Source organism: Myotis nattereri (genome assembly GCF_964212035.1).
Source record: "Myotis nattereri genome assembly, chromosome: 12".
NCBI lineage: Eukaryota > Metazoa > Chordata > Mammalia > Chiroptera > Vespertilionidae > Myotis > Myotis nattereri.
Window position 1 is genome coordinate 51,119,842 of NC_138087.1, and position 12,616 is coordinate 51,132,457.

The following is a 12,616-nucleotide window of genomic DNA, read 5'->3' on the forward strand; positions in this document are numbered from 1 at the left end:
CCGCAGGGCGGGCAGAGGGCAGCAGGGCCAGGACACAGCCCTGGACAGACACCTGAGTCCCCCCAGGCTGTCCTCACAACTCTAGACCTGCCGGGCTCTCTGAGGGGAAGTCAGCGAAAGTGAAGGATTCCGGGAACTGCTGCTACACAGCCACAAGGAGCCATCTCAAGCACATGTATGTAATGGCCTCGAAAGGCAACACCGGGATGGGGTCAGGGGCATCTCCCGGGTGGGAAACGGCTCAGTGGGGGCCCGAGGCTGAGGTGGGGGCAGGAGGCTGACCACGAAAGTCTGCGGGGGGGTGGGGAGGGACATCCTGGAGTGATGGACACGAGCTGTGTCCTGACTGTGACGGTGGTGGTCTGGGGCAGTCGGCATGTGTCACAACGTATAGAAAGGCACACTGCAAAGGGCAAACTTGATTGTGTGTAAATTCAGCTCCATTAACCTTAAAAAAAAAAAAAAAAGACTCCGCCCTAACCGGTTTGGCTCAGTGGATAGAGCACCGGCCTGCAGTCTCAAGGGTCCCGGGTTCGATTCCGGTCAAGGGCATGTACCTTGGTTGCGGGCACATCCCCAGTGGGGAGTGTGCAGGAGGCAGCTGGTCGATGTTTCTAACTCTCTATCCCTCTCCCTTCCTCTCTGTAAAAAATCAATAAAATATAAAATAAAAAGACTCCATAAATCAAACTGAGCATGGGCAATGGAATACTACTCCACAACGAACAGGAATGAAGTACTGCCACCAGCCTCGGTGTGCAGAGGCCACACCATCGAGGTGTGGGTAAGCACGCGCCACGCTGCGTGCACAACGACGAGACCGCCTAATGACACGTCTCAAAGCACAGCGGCCGCTCAGCAGCACAGGGTGCGTGGGAAAGGCTGCAGCCGTCCTCCCTTCCTGACGTGTGACCAGGAGCATCAGCAGATCGCAAGCTCTGAGAAGCCCCCGGGACCAAGAACTCACTTAACTCTGTGTAGCCCTGCCTTTCCCCTCCGAACATTCGTAGACTCCTAGACAGGCGCTGTCCAATCGAACCACGGGCGGGGGCAAAAGGTCTGCAGTTGTGAGTACGAGAAACAGTCTATTTCTCTTCTTCTGTGTTAATGACTGTATTATTTTCCATACGAACAACTGCAGGCCTGCTTTTGCCCCACCGTGTATATACACCATATATAAAAAATAGATCACGTACATATCATAGGTATGTGTGTGGGCACATATGTATATTCTTTTCACCGTATCAAAAAATGAGAGAGTGAATTCTTCTGTGCAGAGCAGCTTGCAATGTATTCAGTAGCATTTTTAGAGGAAAAGCTCTTTCAGGATAAATTAAAGATTACTCCATCACTCATAATCACACCCGTCACTAGATTAGAATAAACAACCCACAGGACAAGCGGAAAGTAGGTCCGCGACCGGAGGCCTGGTGTCAGGAGGAGAGGACAGCTCACCTTGCAGGGTCCTGATGAGCCTCTCGCCTGTGGTGATATTATTCACCAAAACCGCCTGCAAGGAAGATAAACGCAGAATGAAACACCAGAACCACCCCAGTAAAACATACACGTGGGGAAAAGGAAGGCTGCACCCCTCCCCCACCCAACGCAGAGGTCAGGAGGGCAGGCCTGGGGCGGGCAGCTCTGATTACCTGGCGCCCATAGCCAGAAAAGGAACTCGCACACAGAGACCTGCCCGCCCAACACCAGCTGTGACCGGAGGAAGAGGAACCGGTCCCTGGCCCTGGCCGAGTTCCAGGACCGGCCCCTCCTCTGTGCAAGGCCCCTGCCATGCCTGGCTGATTCCCAGCTCTGGCTTTTTTTCTGGAGGAGCCTGGGTACAGTCATATCCTCCTCACTCAGAAGTCAAACTCTGAAGGCCAGGCCGGCTAACAGAGCGAAGAGAAGGAAACTTGGGGCCCACTCCTCCAGCACAGACTCTGCGTCATTTTAACGTAACCTCTGGCCTCTTCCTTCTGTCCACAGTCGGCAAGCCTGGGGAGTGCGAGGCTCACACCCAGCTAGTGACACAGATTTGGGAACGCTGACAACAGAACAGGGAAAAGGCCGCACAGGACTCGGGACAACAATGTAAAAGCAGCAACAAGAAAGAGAAATGAGTGTGCAGCTGAGCGGGACCAGCAGCCTGTGTGCGCCGAGCGAACGCCTCACAGCAGGTCTCTGCGGAGGCTGCGGGAGCGGGCGGGCGCTCCTCCTCTGAGGCACAGGCTGCTCAGGAAGCTCCAGTCCTGCGGCTCTCTCAACAGCCAACACGCAGAGCCACCCCTGAGCCCAGCGCCAGCTCCGGGAGCCAGCACTCCATCACTACTTGCCAAACTGGGTCTGAACCTCGAGCCGGACACCAAGCCAGTGGACCGCGCCCAGCACTAACGGCGAACAAAAGCCTGAAGAGGGCTGGACTGGAATTTACACACCAGAGCACCTCACCCTGGAAGCACAGTTTGTGCACACACTGTGCACGGGGCCACCTGGGAAAGCTTCTTCCTGTGTCATAACCAACGAAGCTTGGAAAACGCCGCCCGTAACTCGGAGACACGTTTCTGTCCCATTTCTGGTTCCCGGTGATGATGCCAACCACACCGCCTCCCCCTTCTGTGCCTCTGGCCTTCCCCTGGACCTCTCTGCCCAGCCCCCGCCCTTCCTCTGGCCTGGACAGAGTTTCCTGGAGTCAGGTGTTTGTGAATACAGGGGTGTGCACCAGAAATGAAATCCGGCCAGGCTAATCTGGTGTTGATTCTGGGAGACCCGAGCAAAGGCACATTTCCTGGTATAACAGGGGAGAAGTCACAGTGCATGAAATCCACGCACAGGGAGGGTCCCTAGTGGTTGCAGGCTGGGGCCTCGCCGCTGGCGACCCTTCCTTCCCCCAGCCACCTGCCGCCCCCGCCCCCTGGTCAAACTCCCCGTCGAGGGGACAATTTGCTTATTTGACTTTTATTATACAGCAGCGGTTCTCAACCTGTGGGTGGCGACCCCTTTGGCAGTCGAACAACCCTTTCACGGGGGTCACCTAAGACCATCCTGCATATCAGATATTTACATTACGATTCATAACAGTAGCAACATTACAGTGATGAAGTAGCAATGAAAATAATTTTATGGTTGGGTCACAACATGAGGAACTGTATTTAAAGGGCCAGAAGGTTGAGAACCACGGGTATGTAGGATAATTATTCTCTCAGGGAGAGGTATCAAGAGGGGTCTTTATAGATATTCTACACCAACAAAAAATATTCTATGCGGGCAGCAGAGAGAAGAGAACCCGCGGTGACAGGAGGGTTCGCACAGCCAGGAATCCGATTTACACAGCGTGCAGCTCCTGCTCCTCTCAGAAAAGGCCTGCACCAGTTCAGCTAAAAAGACAAGAGATGAGCACGTCGGCCAGCATCCCCACTCCGGGGATTTGTCTGGAAGAACTCAAAGCAAGATCTCGAGGCGGGATCTGCAGCCCCATGTTTTACAGCAGCACGATTCACAGGCGTCAGCGCTGCAGCCACCTCCTGTCCCCGATGGTGACGAAGATGTGCACGCAGCAGGCTGTTACGCAGCCTTTAAGACAGAATGCCACGTGCTGCAGCAGGGATGAACCTGGTGGACTGAATGCCAAGCAAAACAATCCAGTCACAAAAGGACAAATGCTACATGATTCCGCTCGGAGGAAGGATCTAACGCAGTCAAAATCGGAGAAACAGAAAGTAGAAAAGCGGACAGTTGCCAAGGGCTGAGGGTGCGGGGAGGGGAGTTGGGGTTGAATGAGCATGGAGTCCTAGTGTGGCAAGATAAAAACTATCCAGAGATCTTTGGTACAACAACATGAACTGAACACGTAAACTTCCACCTCGCCCAGCGATCAAAACCTCCTTCCCTCTGAACACCAGAGCTGAAACAAACAGAAAAAGAAAAGGACCAACTTAAATGGCTGATCTCGGATGTAATCAACACAGAACAGTATTCATGAGATATTTTGCTTTTCTATTCATTCTAAGCCTTCAAATCTATTCACATTACAGCACATCCCAATTGGGCCATTTCCAGTGCTCAACAGCCACAGGCTGGCAGGGACAGCTCAGGCCCTGAAGAATAAGAAGGGAGGACAGAGAGAGTCCCAGCAGCAGAGAAGAGCCAAGTATTTATTTATAGCAGCCTCTCTCTCCCCTTCTCCATGTTGCACCTGTCACCCAGGCCTGTCCTGCTGGCTGCCTCTCGAATCTGCTCACTTTGCAGAATTCATTCCACTCTTACCTCAACTCAGCACATAATTTTTACTTCAAATATTTCAAGAGCTGCCTCTGCTCTGCCCTGCTCCCCACCCCAAGGACACTCCCCAGGGCCAGGACCCACCTTTTAAACCCCCAGACCTGATCTGATGACCTTGATTCACAGATTAAACCCTCTGATGGGTCCCCTGCCCTCCACCTCAAGTCCAAACTGTAAGTGGCTTAAAAGACCCTGTGTGAAGGGCCCCTGCGCTCCTGTGTACTCCCTATATGTTCCTAAAATTAATGGGGATAAAAACAGAAAAGTAATGGAGATAAAAACCAGCCTCACACCCAGCCACGGGGTGCTGCTCCCACCTCCCGACACCCCCAGGGACATTCACCTGGCTTCCAGGTGTCTCGGTGGAGGACACTCTCCTGTGACCCCACAGCACTTGGGCACCCCCTCCCTCACGCCTGGGGGCAGACACAGGTCCCGCATCTGCAGCACACGGCCTTTGCTGCGCCTTCCTGAAGCAGCTTGGAAGCTAACGTACATTTTCCAGACTCCTTCCCAGTGGGACTTAGATCCAATCAGATACACTCCCTGGAGAGTGGAATGCTGACGGGGTTAGAGGCTGGAGGAGCAGAATGGAGCAAGGAGTGTGGTGGCCCTGCCTCTGAGTGAAGGCCCCCGCACAGCCTCCCGGTTCAGCCTCCAGCCTCCGGGTCGGACCCTGGGGCTGGTCCTGACAGGTGAGCCATCCCAGCAAACTTGCTCCCCCAGGCCCTTCCCACCATCCCGTCGGCATCTACTTCCCTGTACCAAATCGTTTTTGCATCAAACAGCTGGAGTGACTTCTGTCTATGACTGACTCCAACAGACCCATTTACTCATCTCTCCACAGCACCCGATGGGAAATGCACAGACAACAGGCACAGCCTGGTCCCGACGAGGCACAAGGCCAGTGCCCGGCAGCATCCTGAGCAGACAGACAGAACCGAACACAGAAAATGAATGGGGATAAAAACAGAAACGCTTTTCTAGAAGCCTTGATTCTTCCATCAGTCACAGGGGGAGAAGAGGTGATAAAAAGCAAAGAAACGACAGGGATCTGCTTTGGCCCTCCAAAACAAAAACAAACGAGAAAGCGCGTCTGCAGAAGAAAATCGCCTCGCTCTCAGGTGCACAAGGAAAGCCGACCCAGAGCGGAGAAACTGGAACCCTGAGAGCCGTGTCTGCTGGAGGGCAGGCAGTGGTGGAGCCAGCAGCCTGGGCCAGCCCCGGCCACGCAGCAGGGCCCTGGAGCCCGCTAGTGACCTCTCAGGGCGCAGCCTGTACCTCCATCCCAAAGGCCACACCTGTCTCCCCGTCGGCACCTTAAACGCGTTCTTGTGTGAAAGCACTCTAAGCCAGGACAAATGACCAAGCTGCTTAATTCTAGTCAAGTCCTTTGGAAGGGGCAGAATCTTCCTGAGAATCACCCACAGGAACCCACGCCGAAGGGAGCAGCCCCCAGCCCAGGCCCACGGCACAAACCATCTCAGCTCTCCTTGCTTTCCCCGCCCAGCAGCCAGGGAAAAGCCACTCACCCGTCACTGACAACAGGAAAGCCCTCTAAAGCATGGCGATTTCATGCCACACCCCCTCCAATAAGGCCGGGGAGTCTCCTCACGCCCCAAGTTACCTACCAGGCAAGAAAGGAGAAACCCGGAAGCTCACCGAAGCCACCTCAAAGCAGACGCAGGTCACACAGGTGAGTGAGGAAGGTGAGGCTAGGTGAATGGCAGGCCTGTTCTCCCTCCACCTTCCCGGCTGCCTCGGCCTGTAAGCTTTTCTCTTCTGGACACAGATGAATTAACAATCCCCAACATCCCCTCCTCTCATCTCCCACTCGGCCATCTTTCTTTTTTAGGCCACTGCTGCCCTTCAGGACAGTACTGTATTTCCATTACCAATGAAATGGTACTCAAACGATTTGCTTTGCACTACTGACTGCACTGCTCGCTCACATATTTTTTTTCATTTACATAGTTTAACAGCAAATGAAAAGCCTAAATTTCAACATCAGATAAATGGCTGCAAGAAACCAGCCTAGCATGAACGTCACAAGTAAAATTGTACAAAATGAAGCTACTTCTGACTCCAACCGGTAGCAAGCAAAAATGAACACAGTAGCAGGAAGCTGGGTGTTCCCTGGATGAAGTGCCACTAAGTCCCTCAGGGTCTTCTGATTCTTTGCCCAGGCATTCAGAGAGGAGGTCACGTGCCCCTCACGTGCCTCCAGGGCCACTGTGCGGCTTCGCCGCAGCCAGGGGCCAGGAGAGGGCCCGAGATCTCATCAGGTCTTCAGGCCCAAAAGGACTGATCTGCCTTCCGACAACCAAGTAAAAGAATGAATAAAACATCCTGTGCCGCCCTGAGACACTAGTGCAGACCTGCACCAGCGACTCTCCGTTAGCTTTTGCCAAAAACTAGCACCTGAAGGCCTCTTTCTACTGGGGCCCCTAAACACTTATTTTATACATACACACACATAAATCTAAAAAGAAAATAGCATTTCACTGCTGGCTGCGTAAAGGTTATTTATAACCACACACATTTGGCGGTTGACAATGTGACCTCAGGTTTCTGACCAAGACAGAGGCTGATTCCCTCTCCCCTCCCGTCTGGGCTGGCCTCGGCCACACACTTCCAGCCACCGCACAGGAGCTGGCCCTGCTGACTACGAAACAGGTGCCATGGCTTTTACCCCGAAAACCCATGTCCACCCAGAACCTATAAATGAACCTATGAAAAGCCTATTCAGAAACAGGGCCTAAGCAGCTGTAATTAAGTCAAAGTCCCGAGGGTGGGTCCTAAATCGATGTGACCGAAGAGAACAGGCAAAGCTGCAGAGACGTGGAGGACACGCCCTGTGCGAACAGCGGCAGAGATCAGAGGGACACAAGTGCAAGTCAAGTCACGCCAAAGGTGCCAGCAGACGCCAGGAGCTGCAAGAAGCACAGGAAGGATCCTCCGATGGAGCCTCCTAGGTCCTGGGACACCCTGACTTTGGACTTCCAAGCCTCCTTGAAGGAGTTAATCTTCGTTGCTTTAAGCCGCTCAGTTTACGGTAATTTGTTATGGCAGACCTGGGAACGCATACACAGGTGACAGCTTTCTCCCGGCTCCCCCCTCTCCCCCCATCCCTCCCCCCCCTCCCTCGGCAGGATGCTTGGCCTGGGAATCTAGCCTCCACAGTAAAGGAGGGCAGCAGCCTTGCGGAAAAGCCTCACAGGTGCTTCAGCCCCGGCCCCACGGAGGCCTCTGGTCACTGGTCACCAGACACGAGTGAGGAGACCTTCTGCCCCCCGACTTCGAGGCACCCCACACGGTGACACAGTGGAGTACACACAGTTGCCCCACTAAGCCCTCCCAAAAAGCAGACACCTGAGCAGCATACACGCTGTCCGTCATGGTTTTAAATCACTATGTTTTGGGGTAATGTGTTATGAAGCAGTAACACGTGTATGTGCACTCCTGTTCATCTGAATCAAATGTACATCTTCATGTCCAAAACCTAGCCACCTCAGCCAATCAGACGTCAAGGGAATCCACTGCAGTTCCCTTCAGCAAACGTTTATGAAGAATTCTCTCTTATCTCGAATTATACTCCTGGTTTTCTATCACTGAAGTGGTTGCCTCAACACCCCTGAAATAACAATGCATAATAAGCCAAGAGTTTCCAGGTCTTTTTAAATGATGTGCAAACTAGATGTGTTCAAATGTATGTATCATTTAAAGAGTCCCCTTTACATTCTATACTTTTCATGGCATACCCACATTTATAAAAGCTTGAATATAACAGTGATTTAGAAAAGCTTAGATGTAATCTATTTTTGTTTAAAGGGGTGAGTGCTTCTCAGTAGTTAATCTCTGAGTGATGGAACTGCAGGTGATTTTAAATTTCTTTTTTGTATTTTCAAAACTGTCTATAATATTTTGATAATTAAGAAAGACAACTTTTTTGAAAGTTATTTAAGGTTAACTTCTTACACAATCATTTCTGTTGCAAAACAAAGCTGTATAACTCTTCTTATATACAACTATACGAGGGCTTCCACCAAGTTGTAGCAATACAATATAAACTCTAATAATTGCATTTATGTATCAAGCCACCATAAACATACCTAATTCTGCAACAGATAAGGAGACAAAAAAGAAAAGAAAAACAGAATGACAGTTCAATTCCCCAAAATCAGCTGAGGCCTCAAAATCAAATATTTTTTTTAACTTAAAATCCAGCATCCTTGAGTCCCCTTACTCTCTCTGTTAGTATTTTCCTGAATGAACCTTCATGCAACCTTTCCAATCATCCGACATAAAGAGCACAAATATCACTCTCCTTTGAGACACAAATCCAGCACAGGCCCGGCTCAGAGCAGGGACTTAACACATGTTTGAAGACAGTAAGAAAAAAAGCCAACAGGGGAGAAAAAGGAACCCTCGTGCACTGCTGGTGGGAATGCAGACTGGTGCAGTCACTGTGGAAAAAAGTATGGAGTTTCCTCAAAAAGTTAAAAATGGAACTCCCATTTGACCCAGTGATCCCACTTCTAGGAATATATCCCAAGAAACCAGAAACACCAATCAGAAAGAATATATGCACCCCTATGTTCATAGCAGCACAATTCACCATAGCTAAGATCTAGAAACAGCCTAAGTGCCCATCAGCAGATGAGTGGATTAAAAACCTGTGGTACATCTACACAATGGAATACTATGCTGCTGTAAAAAAGAAGGAACTTTTACTATTTGCAATAGCATGGATGAAACTGGAGAGCATTATGCTAAGCAAAACAAGCGAGTCAGAGAAAGATAAATACCACATGATCTCACTCATATGTGGGATATAATGAGCAACATAAACTGATGAACAAAAATAGACCCAGAGACAAAGAGACACCAAACAGACCATCCAACCTCAGAGGGAAGGAGGGTGGGGGGGTAAGAGATCAACCAAAAGACTTGTATGCATACATATTAGCGTAACCAATGGACACGGACAGTGGGGCGGTGGGGGCTTGTCCTGGAGGGTGGGAGTGGCCTGGGAGGGGTCAATTGGGGGGAAAAGGAGACATATCTAATACTTTAAACAATAAAAAAAGATTAAAAAAATACTAATAAAGCCAACAGGCGGATAATCTGATGCTAAGATAGTTCTTTTCATTTCTCTCATTTATCCCCACTGCAAAGGGTTTTACAAGAAGCCCATCCAGACGGGGAGATACCCAAAGCTTCATCAAGAGGCTAATCTCAGTTAATTCCGGGATACACACACACCGCTCCCCCTCCCATGGAGAAGAGCTGCCCAGCGGGGAAGGGTGTCTAGAACCCAAGCCGGCCTTGCCTTTTCATCCTGGTGTAACCTGTTGACGCTCTCCATCTGGAAGTTGTGGCTGGACTGGATTTTGTCCAGCTGCTCCCGCTGCTTCTCCAGCTCCCCCTGGAACTCGTTCTTCTTCAGCTCCACCGCGCCTCTCTCGGCGGCCGCCCTGCGGACCCTGCCTTCCAGCTCCATGATCCGCGTCTACAAGGACACCACAGTGTGAGGGCAAATGTCAGGCCTCCCCTGGAGACCAGACCACCTGCGCAAAGACAACCCCGCCCCAGAGCCGGCAGCACGCCTTCACCCACAGGCTATGCCCAAGGCTCAATCTGCAGTCACCTGTGTAGAAGCTACAGCGGTTTTTCTACAAGCAACAGAATTCACTGCTATGAGCTTCCCTGACTCCACTGCACGTCTCCATGGAAACACCACCACACCTGCACAGGGATTTGGTGAACTGTAAATAAATACATAAAATGTCTCATGCTTTACCAGGTGTGAGATGGAGATGCTGCTCAAGTACAGTGGGGCCTTGACTTACGAGTTTAATTCGTTCTGAGACCGAGCTCGTTAAGGAGCTCGTTAACTCAAATTACTCTATCAACTCAATGCAAAAAATCAGCGGAGAGACAGCTGGTATCTCAAAAAACTCGTTAGGACACTGTAAGTCAAGGCCCCACTGTATTTAGTTCCTTTTCCCCACTTAAGTAGTTACGACTCCTTATCAGACAAGATTTCTAAAAAGAGACTCAGTTCTCCAAACCAGGATGCCAAGAGCCCATCTGTGCAGAGAACATGGCTCAGACAAAGGCTCTAGACGCCTGGAGGGTAAGCAGGAGAGGAGGACAAAACACTCGAAGTTCCAGGGCTAAGAGCCCAAGCTCTGACGTCAGACAGACTGGGCTGGAATCCCAGCTCCCCAGGCACTTTACCTCTCTGGGCCTCAGTCTGCCTACCTGTGAAATGGGAAGAATAAAGTCCCAACCTTGTAGAGTTGTGTACAAAAGATGATGATGTGTACAATCCACTGTTAAATAAAAACTATTCTGATGCTTATTAACACAGTAGGGAAAATTTTATTCGAGACAACCCCACAGGATCATGATGGGGGCCGGGGGGGGGGGGGGGGGACAGAGAAACCATGCTCAGCTCTGAATATAGCAAAGACAGCAGTGGATTGGTAGCCAAAGAACAGACTGAGGCGGTCAAGACGTGGAAAAGTATCAGAAGGAGACATCTTGCTAGAAGTGGATTCTTGCTAAGTGGCTAGCAGGATTCTCTCTAAAGGCAGACTGAGGGCTTAGAGAATAAGGGAGGAGGAGCTTGGTCCGATATGGAGGCACATGCAGAGCCGGCACTGGCATTACAAGGAGCACACACGTTGAACAACGCCTCAGGGGGCGATAAATGCAAGCCAAACCCCTCAGGCCCCACCACCCAGCACGTGAAATACTCTACAGCAGCCACACAAACAAAGCGAACAAGCAAAGTACCTGGAGATCCACGCTCCGGGAGCTCGCAATCCAGTAGTTGAAGCCCAGGACGATGATACAGGCCACCAGGGCAGCCAGCACAAAGGGCGGCGACTTCATGGTCCGACGCCCGTTTCCCAGTCCCATCATCTCATAGGCCAGGCTGAGAATCTGCCAAATAAACGCAGAGATAAACAAGCGTCAGTATTAGTACTCCACGGCCGGCCACGCAGGCCACGTCCATCGTCACAACCACGTGGAAGGCGTCCTCGCCTTGAAACGCGGAGCTGCGGAGGGAGAGCAGGCGGGCAGCACCGCAGCGGGCAGCACCGCAGCGGGCAGCACCGCAGCGGGCAGCGTGGCTGGCCCCCGGGCTCGCTCACGGACCTCGGCAAGTAAGCATCTCTCAGGCTTCAGTTTTCTCTGCTGTAAAATGGGGATGGAATCACTAAGGGCACCAGCCAACGTGTTTCCTGGGCAACGGGGCGTGAGTGTGACCTGCACTGTGTAAGTCCCGGGACAGGCAGGGCCTGTGGGCAGGAATGAGGCGGGCACCAGCTCCCGAGCTCCTCTCCCTGACTGGTGGGACCCCAGCACGCGGAGCGCACAGCACGCCCAAGGAACAGAGCTTGGAGAGCTGCAGAGGGCACCGCGTTCTTCAAAGAAACAGACTCGGCTGACAAGAAAGGAGCCATCCATTTGGTTCACGGGCTTCAACCCAACGCCAGGTCTGGCTGGATGCCAGCACTGGGCACCAGGGACAAGGAAAAGCTGACTTTGCCAAAAGGCTTCTGCTGAGCCAGATAAAGCAGGACCTTATCAGAGGGAGGGCAATGAGCAGTAACTGCTTCTATGCCAGGTGGGGCCAGCAATGGAGGAGGGAGAGGGAGGAGGGAGGAAGGGGGAGGAGGAAGGAGGAGAGGGGGAAAGACCACCAGGGGCTCACCTTTGAGGTCAAGGTCTTGAGAGTGAGAGCACAGGAGAGCTGACGGGGCCTTCTCACCCTACGGTATTTCTAAGTGTCCCTGGGAGACGTCCTCCTCCTTAATACAGGCAAACCTTATTTTATTGCTGGTCTGTTTCCTGAAGTGCATAGGTGTTGCCTTTTTAACAAATGGAAGGCAAGGCCCTCCACCGGCAAAAAGATGACGACTCGCTTACTTACACGACTCGCTTTACAGCGGTGGCCTGGACCTGAGCCGCCGGCGCTCTGAGGTGCGCCTGTGCACACACCTGGGCCCCACGCCTCCGCCTCTAATCCCGACCGTGCTTAAGGCAGGGCCCAGGTGATGGTGCTTTATAATCTCCCAGCCACGTTTCTCGACCTCATTCTCGATGTTTCTGGGTGCGTTTACAAGCAAACAAGCTCACCGCGGGGTGCTGGACATGTCCTGAATCAATCAGCGACACATCCTGTTACCCTTTTCCTGGCAGCACATGACAGTCTGCCCCATTCTTTCTAAAGGGCTGCCTCGGGCACCTGTGAACCAGGACTGACTTAGCCAACCTCCTGCCAAAGGCCGGGGGGGTTTCCAGGCTTATTTCCAACAATGCTGCC

General features: G+C 51.9%; 1 protein-coding gene across 3 annotated transcripts in view; it reads right to left on the reverse strand.

Moving 5' to 3' along the window:
* Nucleotides 1-12,616, reverse strand: part of GOLM1 (golgi membrane protein 1) — a 40,622-nt gene that overhangs the window by 17,244 nt on the left and 10,762 nt on the right. For 2 of the 3 annotated variants that reach the window (XM_081102970.1, XM_081102971.1), the window contains exons 2-4: nucleotides 11,080-11,229; nucleotides 9,608-9,787; nucleotides 1,456-1,510 (exon numbers count right to left, since the gene is read on the reverse strand). In XM_081102970.1, coding sequence (XP_080959096.1) covers nucleotides 1,456-1,510; nucleotides 9,608-9,787; nucleotides 11,080-11,208 — 364 coding nt within the window. In that variant the 5' untranslated portion in view covers nucleotides 11,209-11,229. Of the gene's footprint in view, nucleotides 1-1,455; nucleotides 1,511-9,607; nucleotides 9,788-11,079; nucleotides 11,230-12,616 lie in introns of those variants that run through there. The other variant, XM_081102972.1, reaches the window with a different exon arrangement.